Genomic DNA, 18738 nt, shown 5'->3' with positions numbered 1-18738 from the left:
AACCTAATACATGATTCATTCAAGAACCATATATTAAGCAACTGCTATAAGCAAGTTATTCGGCTGAACCTTAGGGAAATAAGAACACCCTTAAGGTGACTCACAATCTAGTGAGGAAACAAATATGCAAAGTATGAGATAGGTGGTATAATCAAGATACAGTAGAAGTTCTCACCACGAATCCTCTCTTAACCAACCCTACGGATTAACCAGTATTCTCTAGCCCCTTTGTAAAACACTGCCCAAAGCCCAAGGTATATTAAACATTCAAAGCTAGAGTATAGTATTCTCTGTAGTTTACTCATACACACTGGTTGACCAAGAGTCAACTAGATTTCCTCCCAAACTTGTTTACGGCAGCTGCACTTGTTACTTTGATTAGATAATTCAATTAAATATTAAATAAACCAGCAAAATATGGGTATGAAGACAAGGACTGTTGAATGATTCAGAAAGAAAGACAGTAAAGGAGACACCCTAAAAAATATTGCTGTCAAATTAGATGTGGGGGAAACAACTGTAAAAGACTGGAGAAAGGTCATTAAAAATCTACGGTTTTACACTCACTGTGCTTTACTCAAGGAAAACCAAAACCAGAAATCATTAACAATACATTATAATTGTAGCTTATTCAAGAATGACAACACGGGCTTCCCTGGTGGCGCAGTGGTTGAGAGTCCGCCTGCCGATGCAGGGGACACGGGTTTGTGCCCCGGTCCGGGAAGATCCCACATGCCGCAGAGCGGCTAGGCCCGTGAGCCATGGCCGCTGAGCCTGCGCTTCCGGAGCCTGTGCTCTGCAATGGGAGAGGCCACAACAGTGAGAGGCCCGTGTACAGCAAAAAAAAAAAAAAATGACAACACAGAACTCCGATCAGCATTCTAAAAAACAACAGTGAAGGGTCAGTGGGCCTGGTCTTACGCTGGCAAATGACCGTACGTTTATATATTTTTAACTTAAATTATTTCAAGTGTCATTTTAACCATCTTTTCGGGTTTACTGACCAAACAGTCTGGACGGCATTGGATAACAAAGCTTCTTTCTTATATATACAAAACTGTTAGGGGAGCATGAAGCTTCACTGTGTCTGGAGATCAGAGAGGTTTCCCAAAGAAAGTAAAATGAATGTTGGAAGATGATTAGAAATTCACCAGACAAGGGAGAGGAAAATATCCAGGCCTGTACGTTGACTCAGAAGCATGAGAGAACAAGAAAAATGTCAAAATATTTCCTTCTACTTACTATGCCCAGGCCCATCACTCAAACTTTTCTCATGGCAAATTATTTAACCTCTCTTCTCATCTATGAATTAGGGAATAATTATGAATACCTTTAATTATGATTTTTTAAATTATGATTAAAAAAGATTATAGGGACTTTCCTGGTGGCGCAGTGGTTAAGAATCCGCCTGCCAATGCAGGGGACACGGGTTCGACCCCTGATCCAGGAAGATCCCACATGCTGTGGAGCAACTAAGTCTGTGCGCCACAACTACTGAGCCTGCGCTCTAGAGCCCGTAAGCCACAACTGCTGAGCCCACGTGCCACAACTACTGAGCCCACACACCACAACTACTGAAGTCCACGTGTCTAGAGCCCGTGCTCCACAACGAGAGAAGCCACCGCAGTGAGAAGCCCGGGCACCACAAAGAAGAGTAGCCCCCGCTCACCTCACCTAGAGAAAGCCCGTGCACCGCAACAAAGACCCAGTGCAGTCATAAATTAATTAATTAATTAATTAAAAAAAAAGATTATACATGTAAAGTGTTTAGCACCGTACCTGGGACATGGCAAGTGCTGAGTAAATAAAACTATTATTATTTTTGGAGGGTAAAGAAGAAACAAAAGAGAGAAAACAACAGATAGAGTATGGGTTCTATTAGTGTGACCAGGGCACCATCTTCCCTGACTGACTGCTTTTTCAAGTTCAGTAAGTATGCTGACCCAGATCCCCAGGCTCCTCCTATTCCCTCCTTTTAGCTTGATAGGAATCCACATTCCTCAGGAGCAGGTTTTAGTTGTGCCTATCATTTAGGCTCCTTAGCTCACTGCTTAACTTTCTCATTTAGGAGGTATAAACAAAAAAACTGAGAACAAGTCCCAGACTGGGCTGTAATTTTCCATCAGGTGAAACTGGTATCACCCTTGTGGAATTTGACATCCTGTTTATTTCTCCTAACTAGATATGCTGGTACTGGATCCAATTTCTGTCACATGTAAATGAGTGCTAATAAAACCTGTGTGTACGGTGATGAAACACTCCCCCCCCCGGGCCCCGCCCTTTCCTTGGATCCCTGTAGTGCAGTTATGCCAAGAACCTATTCACCACACCCAAAATACCTATTCCACCCAACCTTACTCAATATTTCCCAGAGCTCACCTGAATTCCAGGGCTTCTGCTCCCTTATTTTTCTCCCTATCTTATCTCCAGAACAAAATACCTACTCATTTTCCTTTGGCCATACTGCTTCTAACTAACTGTATGACAAATTTTCCTTCTTATGTAACAGTATTTTCTAATATCCCATCATCTTGTTCAGATAGGGTATTTTTATAACAAAAGTTAAACAGCATTAAAGTCTGCCAAAGAAGGTGAATTTTATTTCCTCAAATACCTTACTGCATAAGAGCAAATACATGATTGACACATCACCCTGTTCAAATATAGCGTATGTAAAGTAGGTGAGCTAGAATAACCTAATAACTAAAGCACTACACAAAATTTGATATATGATCAATAAACACAAACTATATTAATAAATATATACAGAACTTAATTAGGCTATTCTCAGAGCAAGCTGCAAAAGTCCCAAATTTGCAGACATTTTTTAAAAAGAAATAAACATTTTATTTCAATATTCACTACATAAAAATAAATAAAAGTATTAAAAGAAACTAGAGTGATACATTATTAAACACATTGCAGGAACATAAGTTGTTGAAGACTCTTCCTAAGCCCCTTACAATATAATTGTTTCATTAAATTATTTTACCTGAAGAAAAGCTTGAAATAAATAAGAATTTTCTTTAAATTATGACAGCTATTCAAAGCATACCTAAATAGTTAAGCCATGAACTAGTTTAAGTGATCCATTCAGCATAGTAGCTGTTTACATTCTTTTCACCCTATTAGTAGTGATTTCAGGTAAATATTATAATTCTCTTGTCTACTTCAGATCAGAAGCAGTCATTCAGGGTGAGGGATCAATAAAAGGAGACAATGTGGTATGGAGAACAATGGCCTGGCCTGAGTACTGGGACTCCTGAGTTCTAACCTAAATCTACACCAACTCACAGAGTGATTTAAGACAATTCACTTCCTCTCTCTGGCTCTAAATGATAAAACAAGGGATGAGACTGCTTAAGTTCTAAGGTCCCTCAGGAGGTAAAAATATGATTAGTGTCTATCCCTGTCAGCCTTAAAATTCTACAGTAGTAAGTGCTAAAACGAAGACTATAGAAAATACATCCATTAGGAATTAAGAACAGGTGAATGTGTGCAGTGCAGTTTCTGCCTCCTGTCTGCCTATGTTCCCCTCAACCCCTCTGCTCCTTTCCCTGTCTATTCTTTTCTTCTACCCCCTTTTCAACTTCTCTTTCTTGCCTCAGGTTTCTCTCCCAAACTACAATTTTCCTCTATTATGTCTCCAGGCTGCAATGCCTACAAGTTATTACCACCTACTACTGCCATCTCTGGGCTGCTCCCTGCTTTCACTACTGTCAATTTATTGTCCTTAAATCACTACTAACAGGGCAAAGAGAATGTAAGCAGCTACTATGCCAAATGGATCGCTGAAACTAGTTCATGCCTTCTAAAACATGATTTAAATAAATAATACAATCAAATGCATTCTGTCCCTAGAAATTTCAACCAAGAAGAGCAAACCATTTATTGGACACCTATTATGGGTCATGTACTGTGCATATTTTATCTTTTAAAAACCTTACAACTACTCTGCTTGGTGGGTATGTTATCTACAATTTACAAACAAAAGTGAGGTCCAGGGAATTCCCTGGTGGTCCAGCGGTTAGGACTCCGCGCTCTCACTGCCGAGGGCCTAGGTTCAATCCCTGGTCAGGAACTAAGATCCCTCAAGCAGCGTGGCCAAAAAATAAATAAATGAAAATTTTAAAAGTAAAATAAAATAAATAAAAATGAGGTCCAAAAAAATTATAAATCAGAAGTAATGGAGCTGTCTGACTAGAAGGTCCACACTTTCCACTGTCAAATTATGATGGTCAATAAATTGTTTTATCAAAATGGCGACCAAAGCAAGAAACTCCAAAGATCCCAAGGGCAATTTTATTTCTAATGGCCCAGAATTAAAACTTTCATAAATCAAAAAGTATAAAAAAAAAAAGTGTAGCTGACATCAAGTACATAGTAGGCTGACAAAGGGAAACCAGTCCCAATTATTTGGACTTTCAAACATCTTTCAAAGGCTGATTAGTAAAAGGGTTTGTTTTAAATTCTGCCTAAATTACCAAGATTTTGGAGAAAAGTTGTAAGTATCCTACCAGTAAAAAGAAAAGTAATTTAGATAGTAAATAATATTTAGGGCTATAGGCACATCTCTTGATAAAGAAATGCTATCAATGATATTTCTCCCCAAATAATTATTGGGGCCATTTTTATTTGTCAGTTTTTGAAAGTAATATAAGAGAATTTAGTTTCTAGTAACGATGCCGTGAAACAACTCTCCTACTGAAAAGAGCTAAAAGTTCTAGATAAACTATTTCTACAATCATCTTAAAAAGCAAAGCTGGGGCTTCCCTGGTGGCGCAGTGGTTGGGAGTCCGCCTGCCGATGCAGGGGACACGGGTTCATGCCCTGGTCTGGGAAGATCCCACATGCCGCAGAGCGGCTGGGCCCGTGAGCCATGGCCCCTGAGCCTGCGTGTCCGGAGCCTGTGCTCCGCAACGGGAGAGGCCACAACAGTGAGAGGCCCACGTACCACAAAAAAGGAAAAAAAAAAAAAAAAAAAAGCAAAGCCGGTAAGAAAGTAAGGAATTATTTGGCCAAAATTGAAGGGAAAATGGGAACCCATGAGGTAAGGGAACAAAAGCCACTTTTGCCCTTTGGTGATGACCAATCAGAACAAATCCGAGCTTCAGTTTTGACAGCTTTGCAGGACCCAAAAGGCAAAATGCAAAGACCAGAACCATCCAGAGCATAGAGTCTAATAGGAGATATACATTTAGCTAAGGCCCTAAAGGGCCTATACCCTCAAGGCAAAGGTGAAGCAGAAGTATATTGGCCCACATAAGTATTTACAACCAAAATAGGCGTCAACTCTTTGGGTGCTCCAAAACTTCAAGCAACGGATTTGCTTTAAAGTGGGTCAGTCTAGGTAATGCCTCTAGAAACCCACCAGAAACAAAGGCAAAACTTTCTGAAGAAGAAACCTTTATTTGAGGCCTGATTTAGTCCTATACTTTTGCAAGGACAGTGAGCAGCACACAGGTATCTATGCATACAAAGAAACAAGTCATCATGAGCAGGAGCCAGCAAAAACAGCAGACCACAGAAAGGGACCTCCAAGACCTCACACATAGGAAGAAGAGAGACTCCAACTTCAAAATAACTGGGGACTTCCCTGGTGGCACAGTGGCTAAGAATCCGCCTGCCAATGCAGGGGACACGGGTTCCAGCCCTGGTCCTGGAAGATCCCACATTCCGCGGAGCAACTAAGCCCATGAGCCACAACTACTGAGCCTGTGAGCCACAACTCTAGAGCCCGCGAGCCACAACTACTGAGCCCACCTGCCACAACTACTGAAGCCCGTGTGCCTAGAGCCCATGCTCTGTGACAAGAGAAGCCACCGCAATGAGAAGCCCATGCACCACAACAAATAGTAGGCCCTCGCTCGCTGCAACTAGAGAAAGCCTGCTTGCAGCAACGAAGACCCAATGCAGCCAAAGATAAATAAATTAATTAATTAAAAACAAAGAAAAAACTATACTTACTAGGTTTAAAGAATAAAAGACGACCCTGAAAATATCTTCAGGGAATAGGAAGCTGCTAAGAAAAAATGCAGCAGATTTATAAATGGAACCAAAACTGAAGTTCAACAATAACCAAAATCACAAACTCACTGGATGACCTTAAAACACTAGATTCAACTGTAGAAAAAATTAACGGACTGGATGATAAATCAGAATAAATTATCTGGAATAAAGCACGTAGTGATAAAAAAAATGGGAAATATAGAGCAGATAAAGAAGGCCTAAGATACATGCAATCAGAGACCCAAAAGGAAAAGAAAAGAGAATAAGATAGAGGAGAAATCTAAAGAGATAATGACCAAGAATTCTGCAGAACTAATGAGATGTCAATCTAGAGATTCAAGCCTAACAAAGTCCCAAATAAAATAAAAGGAAATCTATACCTTGACACATCATAATGACACTACAGAACACCAAAGTCAAGAGGAAATCTTAAATGTAGCTAATAAAATAAGCTAGAGAACAGTATATAGAACACAGTAAAATCTCCATGTTTGTTGTTTTAAAATAAAAAGGGAAATGATAAGTCACATTAGTGTGACTCTGATTAACTGAGAAGGTTGTAAGGATCAAGGAAGATAATGTATTTGAGAAGTTTTTTAAAAACCATAAAGGTATCTGGAGATTTAAGTGACAGGGCTTGTATGAAACCTATTTCATTTGTGGTCATTTAACCCTTCTCTGGGCTTCACTTTACCTCTAAAAGAAAGTTGTAGGTGATTACTTCCAAAGTTTATTCCAGCTCAAAGATTACTATATCATTATATCTCTCATTCAGCAGGAGGTGATTCAAGCTATAATATTCTACTGCCTAAAAATGCTAGGTACCATCAGAAAGAATAATAGAAAAATAACAGAAATTATATCCCAAATTATATAAAAAGTCATCCATATCTGGAAAACAAACAGAAGTGTTGAAATCACTAACATACATAATAACAGAAAAGGACAACTAAAGCAATGGTTCTCAATCCTTGCTGTATATTAGAGCCACCAGGAAACGCAAAAGAATACTAATGCCATGGACCCCCTAATTCTTATCTGATTTAAATGATCTTGGGTACAGGCGAGGAAATGAATTTTTTTTAAAGCTTCTCAGATTATTCTAAGATTGCAGCTAAAGTTGAAAAACACTGAACTAAAGTGACAAATAGTAGGATATATTTTAAAAGAGTAGAACCTCTATAATCTTTCCAAAATATATTTAAAGATTATAAATTGTCAAGAATATGAATAGAATGAAAAACGAACCTGTTTACAAAATTATACCATACCACAATGGGGTTCACCTGTTCCAAGTTAAAAGGAAGTGGTTTAAAAAGGCCAAATAATACCAAAGATTAGTTTTATAGAGTGGTTGGTAAATGTATATAATTTGTTATCCAAAAAGTCATGCAAGGTTAAGACAAACATATTCAGAGAAATTTATATGTTCTAAACAACAGACACATAGTGGATTATAAAGAAAAGCAAGAACATTTCAAGTATACAGTCAATGTTTTGAGGCTGACCGACGGACAGATGAGGCGAGAGGGTGCCGAAGGGCCGGATCGGGGCGTCCATCCCTGCCCAGCCCAGCCCTGTGAGTGAACCCCGCCTGTTACGTGCTCTGGAGGGAGCTCACATCCAGCCTAGGTGCCCAGCTCACGTGACAGACAGGTCACACTGCTGGCCACCCCCTCTCTCTTGGCGAGTCCCCTTGGGGGAGAGAAAGATGGGCTGTGACCACCCACCAGGCCAGGAGCATGGTGGTCGGCTGCCCGGGGGAGTCTGCTCCTCCAAGGAACCTTGCCTCTGCTCCCCTGGGCCCAGGGCAGCCCACCTCGGGCCTGCCTTTCCTGGCCTGAGGGTCCCCGTGGCCTCTCCTGGGCTCCTGGACAATGACTCCCACCCTGGATCCCACCTGACGGTGCCTCAGGAGGGGACAGGATACCGCAGGGTGGCCCCCACTTCCTCCTGGCCTTCCCTCACTGTGTCCCCCCTCACAGTGGCCCTGATGCTACCTCTCTGGGCGCGCCGAGGGCAGCGGGGAGAGAGACTGATTGCTATGGAATGGCAATAATTCACTCCTCCATAAATGTCCCTGAGTGCCATGATCAGACCCAGAGTATTAGACTGCATGGTCCCAGGATGACACTTACATGCTCTAGCCTTAGAAGATTTATGACTGAAGATTCTGCTTTTCTCTGGGGACAAGGAGACAAATTGAAGCACAAATTTAACGTCATGCACTTGATACCATTTATTTATTCGGCCCTTACTTTGTGTTATGTACCAGACTTCTGCTAGATATTTTAAAATATCTCATTTAATTCTCACAAGGTAGTTTATCAGCCTCACCTTACAAATGAGGACACTAAGGTCCTGAGAGGTCAGAATTACGGTAAACATATATTTTTAGCATGAAATAAAATAGTAAGTTTTAAAGCAAAGATTTAAATCCAGGTCTATGCCATGTTGCCTTTCACTGTAATTGTAAATAATAGTTATAATAATAACAAAACATAAACTGTCATTTTAAGTGCTTATTTTGTCCATTTAAATGCTCAGTAGGGCTTCCCTGGTGGCGCAGTGGTTAAGAATCCGCCTGCCAATGCAGGAGACACGGGTTCGAGCACTGGTCCCGGAAGATCCCACATGCCGCGGAACAACTAAGCCCGTGCGCCACAACTACTGAAGCCCGCGTGCCTAGAGCCCGTGCTCCACAAAAAGAGAAGCCACCGCAATGAGAAGCCTGCACACTACAACGAAGAGTAGCCCCTGCTCATCGCAACCAGAGAAAAGCCCGCGTGCAGCAACGAAGACCCAAAAGCAGCCAAAAATTAAAAAAATTTTTAAATAAATAAATGCTCGGTAAACCTTCACAATAGTCCTATGAAGCTGCTCAGTCAAAATAATTGAGGGCTTCCCTGGTGGCGCAGTGGTTGAGAGTCCGCCTGCCGATGCCAGGGACACGGGTTCGTGCCCTGGTCCGGGAAGATCCCACATTCCGCGGAGCGGCTGGGCCCGTGAGCCATGGCCGCTGAGCCTGTGCGTCCGGAGCCTGTGCTCTGCGTTGGGAGAGGCCACAGCAGTGAGAAGCCCGCGTACCGCAAAAAATAATAATAATAATTGAGTCATAATTGACTCCCCTTTTTCTCAAATCTCACAACCTATCGTTCGGCATATCTTGCTAGTTCTACCTCCAAAAATGTATATAGGATCCATTATATTTTAAGTATGTATCACATGTGAATATTATTCACTTATCGCATCACTATTACCCTAGTTCACCTCTGGCTTGGATTATTAAAATAGCCTCCTAACTAGACTTTGATTTATCTCCCCTTTCTCCCCTCCAAGTCTATTCTGGATCCTTGCAAAGGGTTGTATTTAAAGATGGTGTCACTCTTTTGCTCAAAACATTTCAACAGTTGCCCATCTTGCTGAGGTAAAAATAAAGTCCTTACAATGAGCAAGACCCAGTATCTCTGACATCATTTCTTCCATTCTCCTCCTCTACTCCAGCCACACTTGCCTAAACACTCTGCAAACATTCCGAGCATGTTTCCCCTTCCCCCTACTCTTCCCTCTGCCTAGAACACTCTTTCCTCAGATGTCACCTTTTCAGGTCTTTGTTTAAATAACACCTTATCAATAGCAAAGCCTTTCTTCCCCACTCCACCCTCTCAAGCGCTCCATATCCTCCTTACCCTACCTTATCACGGCACTTATTACCACCCAACGTTTGATGAATGTATTCATTTATTGCTGCCAGTCTTCCCCCACGATTTAAGCTTCATGCAGGTAGGATCTGTTTTCATCGTTATCGTTTCTCCAGTGCCTTAGAACAGGACTTGGTATGAAGTAGGTACTTGAAAACATTTGTTGAATGAAAATATGAACCAATAATGCCAAAACCCAGACTCATAAACATTCCAGCACAGCCTCCATACCATATGCCCTAATACTCAATCATATCACCTTTTTTCATGCAATTCAGCATTTACAGGTAGACAGCAGAGCCTCCCCTACCACACACAAACTTCTAAATCTAGGAACAATACCTTCTATTTTTTACTTACATGCTTCTTTCCCAGAAGTCAGTAATTTTCAAATACTGAGCCTTAGGTTCTCATTACTTCATAAATTCTTTCCTCCTGCTAATCTCCCCATTCACTATTAGCCCTCCTCTCTTATGCTAGCCTAAGAAAATTTAAACCCCGCAAATGATAAACTCTGATTCTACTGCATTTTGTTTGTTCTATCACTCCTATTAGACTGTTTCTTTGAAATCATCTAGCACAATGTCTCATACACAGAAAATTCTCTCAAATGTTATGATTTGTATTCTATCTCCAATTCCTTACACAAATATAAAGCTCAATAATAACCGTAACCAATCTTTTCCCATGAATTACCTATTCTCATATGAATGGTGGTGGTGAGGCAGGAGGGGGATTGCCAAAAGTAAAAAGAGAATTTCCTATTAACCTAGATGGGCAAGGGGGCAAAAAATGTCCAATTTTTTGGCACAATGTGGCCAGTTCCTTACTCCCAAGATCTGAAGGAAGGAGGAAGTGGTGCCGGCAGGTCAGGGAGATGAGAGCTTGGACTGCCTTTCACAACTCTGCCCTGGCAACTTGAAAGAGCAGGACTGACAGGTTCCTGAAGGGACAAATTAGACCTAATCTTAAAGGTATTTTTGTTGACTCTAGTGTTAATGACTTAAGCAGAGATTTAAAAATAAAAGGAGGATACCAACTGATCCAAATTTCATTCATTCAATTCTTATTTCCTACTGTTTTTCTAGAAAAATTCCAATGGGAAAAGAAAAAAAAAAGGACATGGTCAAATTTAATGATGTTGACGTAAAGAAATGATTTTTAAAATATATTTTCAATTATGCTAATAAAAGGGTCAAAGAGCACAGATTCCTGTGAACTCTCTCCTTCCAAAATACATACTTGTTCTGTTTAAAAACTATGGCACATTTTCTAAGTTTCTCCATGGATGCTTAATTTAACTGGAGCACAAACCAAAAGATACTGTAAAAATGTAGTACCCTTAATATGATGAGCACCAATGGGAAACCTACCAGAAGTTTAAGATTTGCGATAAATAACCCGGTAAGTAGTATGTGTATATGTGTATACATTGGGGGAAGGCGTAGAGGGGGCATAACTAAAGAGTAACTACAGTTACAGGTAAATTGAAAAGTTAAATATGGAGGTTGGGGGGAAAGGAGTTGAGATAGGTTGGAAATTCTCAAATTTCCCAGGTAATGAGGTAAGAATTGTTGTTTGTTTTTGAACAAAGTAGTGTGATTTATCTTACATTCCCTAAACTGGATAAGAAATTAAAATTTAAGCAGCTGCATACAAAAATCATTATCCACAACTGTGCAACATTAAAGTTAAAGCCTGCCTTTAATACTTCCGTTAAGTCTGAAATCCACAAGCTCACTTACGGAATGCATTGCTAGTTCATTATGAGAAAAATTACAAATTTTTCCCTGACCACTCCATCTAAAACAGTTGCCCCTATCACACTCTACACTTGTACCCTGATTTATTTTTCCCATAGCAGCTGCACTGTGGATCAGTATACTATATAGTTGCATTTGCTGACTGTTTGCCTCCCGACTAAAACATAAGCTCTATGAGGGCAGAGGCTTTGTCAGTTTTGTTAATCCCAGGGCCTAGAGGCACAGTATAAGCACTCAATAAATATGCTGAATAAATGATGGAAGTGAAGTTCAAAGAGGTTAAAGGATTTCCTCAAGGTCACAGAGCTGGCAGCAACCACAGCTTGTATTATAACCCTTTCTGCTTGCTCCTTCCACGACCACTTCCACTCCACCAAAGCAGCCCGTTCCAGCACATGATTCTATTTCTCCTTTTCTTTTTTTTAAGTGCCAAAGAAAATACATGCTACCCAAAACGGTGACACCGTGGGTAGCATTTTAACTTCAAGTGTTTCACCAACCATAACTACACTCAGATTTCATAAGCATACAGGATTAGCCAGTAAAACAGAAAGGCACAGCCACTCAGAGTTCTTTAAGTTCTTGGTGAAATTGGTGTATGCCTTGGAAGTGCCTTGAAAGTTTTAAGAACAACCACTGAAACCTACTTACCAATTCAGAAGGGCCTGCAAAATATCAGCCTCACTTTCATTCTTCTAAGAGCCCACGATAGCTTCCTCCCTGGATATACTGGGCTGGCCAAAAAGCTCGTTCGGTTTTCAGTAAAAATAAGAGACACATTTTTCTTTTTCACTAAGAACTTTATTGAACAACGCATTCATTAACTGAACGAACCTTCCAGCCAACCCAATACTTTACCTTGCAGATTATGAAAGGAAATGTAATCAACTTTAAAGCCCCTTTTAGTTCCTTTTAAATTACAAGTTAATCTCACAAAACCTTGAACAGAAAATTAACCCTTAGGAAGCTTCAGATTCTGAGAACTGAAAACCATCCCTGAACCATCATCTGACTGTGAAAATCCACGAAATTCATTCAAAATCCACGAATCTAAAACAGCTAAAAGAAACGCGGGAGGGGGTGAGAGAGAAGGAAGAGAAGAAACATTTACATATATAAAAAGGGAGCCGACATTCCTAGTAACACTTTGGCCCAAGAGCAGCATCTTGCCTAAAGTCAAGGCCCCACGGACACAACTTCTGGTCTTCTTTGATCACCTTCCTTACAGACAGGCGCCAACTGTCAACACCTTTTACGGGGACCGTCTCTAGACCTAGGATGGGACTCACTAGGACAGGACATGATTTGCTCATCTCGCAAAACTACTGTCAGCCCAATTAGTAAACTGAAAGGGAAGACCTAAGATGTGGAATGGCAAGAGCGCTGAAATGAGCCTGAGAGTTAAGAGTGGGAAGGAGCAGATGAAAAGGTGCGGGGAGGGTAAACAACGCATCACGGGCGGGAGCGGGAACCTGGGTCGAGGAAGTGGGGTCGGCGAAAGGCAAAGGTGAAGGGAGGAAGGGGACAAGGTTCTGGGTGGGATGGGCGGGAGCAAAGGGGGAGGGGACGAGCGAGGGCTGAGCGGGGGAGGGGGAAGGGTCCGGGGCGGGGCGGAAGGGAGCGAAGAGGCGGGATGAAGAGGGCCAGGCCGGGAGGGTCTTTACCTGCAGCTCCGCCCGCTCCACTTCCCACTGGGCTCTCTCGACCTCGAAGCGGGCCCACTCGTGCTGCAGGAAGTGCAGGATCCCCGGGAGACTGTACTGGACTCGGGCCGCCCCCGCCGCAGCCGCCCCGTCGCCGGCCGCGGCAGCCTCCGCCAGAGGCCCGAGACCCTTGGCACCGCCGGCGCCCGGGTGGTTGTTGCTGAAGAAGACGCCGGGACCCGCTTGCTCGTCCATGGCGGCCGCGGGAACCGGGGGAGCTGCCCAGGCGCCCAGCAGCGGAGGCAACTGCAGCGGCCAGCAGCGCCTCCTCCTCCCTCCGCCGCTCCCCGCCCACACCCCAGTCAGCAGGGAGCAGCCGCCTGGGCGCGGGGGCCGACCGAGCCCGGGACGGGCCGGGAAATGGGTCAACTGCGGCGCGCGGGCTTCCCGGGGCTTGCTGGGAAATGTAGTCGCGGGGCGTGGCGCCGGCGAGCGCGGCCCGGGCGGCCTGTGGGGTTGCGATCGGCTGGGGCGGGGCCGCGGCCCTGCCCCAGCCCCAGTCCCGCCCATGCCCGCGGCGGAGGGGGCCGCCCCCCGGCGGGGAGCGCGGGTTTCCTCACTCTAGGGGCAGGGCGCTGGCGGGTGGTGCTGCAGTCTCCCTCGCACGCGGAAGTTCTCGGGCGGCGCTCGCTGTTGCACACACACACACACACGGAAGTTATCGCGCTGCAATGCCAGCCCGAGCTGCACATCTTTTAGGGCTTCCTGGTAGTTCTGCTAAGAAACAAGCTCAAAGCGAGCTTCGCCAGTTCGGCGGCTGGACCGGGGTTCTCCAGCCAGCACATTCAGACCTCTCCCTTCTGCTCCGACTTGGGTGATTCTCTGACCCTAGACACTCCTGAGTTCTGTACATTTCCGTATCGCTGTCGCTCCTGCCTTTCTTTTACACTTAGGGTTTAATCAAACCTGTTGCCTGATCAGTTTTCACTTAGAAGGAACTCTGATCATCTCTCTCCTGGACTCAACACAGCAGCTTTCTGCTTATTCCAAATTCTGGTTTGTTGACACTTCATCTGAAACACTGCTCCGCTGAAGTCCTTTTCCCTTTGTAGTTAATGTTGCAGTAAATCCTGTAAAAGTTTCGGATAGCCAAGGATTTGTTATTTCAATCTCGTTTTTTCTTATTCCCGAGCAATTTATAGTCATTTCAGCAAATATTTGACTCTAAGTGCTATCTGTCACTGGGGATATAAAGATAAATGACACTATTCCTGCCATCAAAGGGAGACTGGCAAATATACAGTCAATTCTCACAGTGCCTTAAAGTTAAATTACCTGAAAAAACAAAAGTGCCTTTCTGCTCCCTAGAGCTATCTTAGGTATCCAGGCAATTCTCCCTTTTCACTTGTCGGGTTCCCAGTTTCTTCCACGGTTCATTTGCAAACTGGCGATAGTATTAGCCTACCGAAAGCACACCGAACTCCTTTCTAGTCTTTCTCTCTAAATGTTATCCTCTCCCAAGTCTTTGAAGTTACGTCACTATAAATTCACACTACAGCGATAATGAAAGGAAGGCACCCGAAAAAAACTTAACAAATGAACTTGAAATTAAGCACTTATTTTGTCCCCATAGCAAGTCATTTTGTAATTCTTTTGTGGCCATGAAAAAAATGTAAAGATATAGGCTGGTGAGTGACATGTCAGGGAAGGACATCCTGTCCCTGTGCTCCCCTCTCCCCCTCTTCCCATTGCTACTTGTGGAAAGGACAGGAAACACATTGTATCTAATCTGGTTGCAAAGATGGCTAGCTCTCTCTCCCAGTTATTCAATGTTTCAGCTTTATGAATTCATTCTTTATTGTAATAAAAGTTTAATCCAGGCCTGACCAAATTCCCTGTGTCGTAAATTATTTTGGCTGTAAGCGTCCTCTGAGATACTACCCAGTCCTCTCATTTTACAGTTTAGGAAACTGAAGTCCAAAGAAGTTGAACTTGTTCACAATGAGGCTTTGAGTGAGTGGCACAGTCAAAACTAGAAACCAGAATTCCTGACTGCTAGTTCTGTTAACAGGTTGCCTCCTCTCTTACTTGTCAGATCTATCAGAGTATCAAGGGGACAATAATGCAACAATGGCATAGTTTTTCATCTGAAGGATTTAAGTAATCTTACAAGTTTTGAATGTTAAAAGTTTTTTTCCCCCTCTAATAGAAGACATGTCTGACAATTCCTTTAAATACATTTATAACATACTATAAAACATGATTAAATTTAATGGTAACTGTTTAAGAACCCATAACACCTTTAGCTAGATTCACCAAGAAAAAAGAAAGAGGACTCAAATAAATAAAATCAGAAATGAAAGAGGAGATGTTACAACTGATACCACAGAAATACAAAGAATCATGAGACAATTACAAACAATTATATGTCAACAAATTGGACAACCTAGAAGAAATGGATAAATTCCTAGAAACATACAACCTATTAAGACTGAATCAGGAAGAAATAGAAAATCTGAACCAAGCAATTATTAGTAAGGAGGGTGAATCGGTAATCAAAAACCTCCTAATAAACAAAAGTCCAGGACCAGAGAGATTCACTGGTGAATTCTACCTAACATTCAAAGAAGAATTAATACCAATCCTCAAACCCTTCCAAAATATTGAAGAGAAGGGAACTCTTCCAAATTCATTTTATGAGTCCAGCATTACTCTGATGCCAAAACCAGACAAGGATGCCACATGAAAAGAAAATTACAGGCCAATATCCCTGATGAACATAGGTGCAAAAATCCTCAACAAAATATTAGCAAAATTCAGTAATACATTAAAAGGATCCTTCACCATGATCAAGTGGGATTTATTCCAGGAATGCAAGGCTGATTGAAAATCTGCAAATCAGTCAATGTGATACATCACATTAACAAAATGAAGAATAAAAATTATATGATCATCTCAATAGATGCAGAAAAAGCACTTGACAAAGTACAACATCCATTTATGATAAAAAACTCTCAACAAAGCAGGTATAGAGGGAATGTACCTCAACATAATAAAGGTCATTTATGACAGACCCACAGCTAACATCATACTAATGGTGAAAAGCTGAAAGCTTTTCCTCTAAGATCAGGAATAAGACAGGATGTTTACTCTTGCTACTGTTATTTAACATAGTATTGGAAGCGCTAGCCAGAGCAATTAAGCAAGAAAAGAAAAGAAAATGCATCCAAAGTGGAAGGGAAGAAGTAAAACTGTCACTCTTTGCAGATGACATAATACTATATCTAGATGCCATCAAAAAAGTTAGTACCAATAAACAAATTCAGTAGTGTTGCAGGATAAAAAAAAAATCAATATACAAAAATCAGTTGTATCTCTCTATGCCAACAACAAACTATCAGAAAGAGAAATTAAGAAAAGAATCCCATTTACATTTGCATCAAAAAGCATACAATACCTAGGAATAAATTTAACCAAGGAGGTGAAAGACCTGTACACTGAAAACTATAAGATATTAAAGAAAGAAATTGAAGATCACACAAATAAATGGAAAGATATTGCATGCCCATGGATTGGAAGAACTAATATTGTTAAATACTACTCAAAGCAATCTACAGATTCAGCACAATCCCTATCAAAATTCCAATGGCATTTTTCACAGAAATAGAACAAGTATTCCTAATATTTGTATGACACCACAAAGGACCCTGAATAGTCAAAGCAATCCTAAGAAGAACAAAGCTGGAAGCATTACACTCCCCAATTTCAAACTCTATTACAAAACTATAGTAATTAAAACAGTATGGTATTGGCATAAATACATAGATCAATAAAACAAAGTAGAGAGCCCAGAAATAAACCCACACATACATGGTCAATTAACTATAACAAAGGAGCCAAGAATATATAATGGGGAAAGATTGTCTCTTTGATAAATAGTGGTGGGAAAACTGGACAGCCACATGCAAAAGAATGAAACTGGACCACTAACTTATACCATACACAAAAATTAACTCAAGAAGGGTTAGACTTGAACAGGAGGCCTGAAACCATAAAACTAGAAGAAACATAAGTGGTAAGCTCCTTTTTTTTAATTAATTTTTATTGGACTATTGTTGATTTACAGTGTTGTGTTAGTTTATGCTGTACAGCAAAGTGAATCACTTATACATATACATATGCATATACTACCGTGTATCGAGAAGAGTTCCCTGTGCTATACAACAGGTCCTTATTAGTTATCTATCTTATATATGGTAGTGTGTATATGTCAATCCCAATCTCCCAATTTATCTCCCCCCCACTTTTGCCCCCTAGTAACCGTAAGTTTGTTTTCTACATCTGTGACTCTATTTCTGTTTTGTAAATAGGCTCATTTGTAACATTTTTTTTTAGATTCCACATATAAGCGATATCATATGATATCTGTTTTTCTCTGTCTGACTGGTAAACTCCTTGACATAGGTCTTGGTGATGATTTTTTAATCTGACACCAAAAGTAAAAGCAAGTAAAGCAAAATCAACAAGAGGGACTATATCAAACTAAAAAGCTTCTGCACAGCAAAGGAAACCATCAACAAAATAAAAAGGCAACCTACTAAAGGGGAGAAATACTTGCAAATCATATATCTGATAAGGGTTTAATATCCAAAATATATAAAGAACTTATACAACTCAACAGTAAAAAACAATCAGATTTTTAAATGGGCAGAAGATGTGAATAGACATTTTTCCAAAGAAGACATGCAGATGGCCAAAACAGACACAGGAAAAGATGTTCAACATCATTACTCATCAGGGAAATGCAAATAAAAACTAAGATGAGATATCACCTCACACTTGTTAGAATGGCTATAATCAAAAAGACAAGAAATAACAAGTGTTGGGAAGGATGTGAAGAAAAGGGAACTATTGGTGGGAATATAAATTGTTGCAGCCACTATGGAAAACAATATGGAGTTTCCTCAAAACATTAAAAATAAAACTACTATATGATCCAGCAATTCCACTTCTGGGTATATATCTGAAAGAAACGAAATCACTATCTCAAAGATATATCTGCATTCCCATGTTCATTGCAGCATTATCTATAATAGCCAAGACATGGAAACAACCTAAGTGTCCATCAAAGGATGAATGGATAAAGAATACGCAGTGTATATATATACAATGGAGTATTATTCAGCCATAAAAAAGAATGAAATCTTGCCATTTGCAACAACATGGATAGACCTAAAGGGCACAATGCTAAGTGAAATAAGTCAGAGAAAGACAAATAGCATGTGATCTCTCTTATATATATATTTAAACACACACACACACACACACACACACACACACACACACCAAAAAACCCTAAAAAACCAATCTCATAGATAAAAAGAACAGATTCGTGGTTGTCAGTGGTGGGGGGTAGGAGAAATGGATGAGTGGGGTCAAAAGGTAATAAATAAATAAATATAGAGATAACTTGGACTATCACATATATACAACAGCACTGCTTTAATTCATAGTTTGACCTTATTATAATACTTTTTTGCCTTTCAAGGACTTATTTACACATAAAATAGTATTTATGATCTATCATGTTACAAAACCTTCACTCAGTACACCAAAATATTA

At 41.0% G+C, this 18738-nt stretch overlaps 1 protein-coding gene across 3 annotated transcripts in view; it reads right to left on the bottom strand.

Annotated features, from left to right (window-relative positions):
- The window catches only part of STRN (striatin), a 111650-nt gene extending 98191 nt beyond the window's left edge, over nt 1–13459 (bottom strand). For all 3 annotated transcript variants that reach the window (XM_060168510.1, XM_060168512.1, XM_060168511.1), the window contains exon 1: nt 13138–13459. In XM_060168510.1, the coding sequence (XP_060024493.1) occupies nt 13138–13371 (234 nt within the window). In that variant the 5' untranslated portion in view covers nt 13372–13459. The remainder of the gene's footprint in view (nt 1–13137) is intronic.
- Nucleotides 13460–18738: the final 5279 nt, after the last annotated feature.

This window comes from Lagenorhynchus albirostris, chromosome 13, assembly GCF_949774975.1.
Source record: "Lagenorhynchus albirostris chromosome 13, mLagAlb1.1, whole genome shotgun sequence".
NCBI lineage: Eukaryota > Metazoa > Chordata > Mammalia > Artiodactyla > Delphinidae > Lagenorhynchus > Lagenorhynchus albirostris.
The sequence above is the reverse complement of the archived record's forward strand: the minus strand, read 5'-3'. Positions and strand labels throughout refer to the sequence as shown.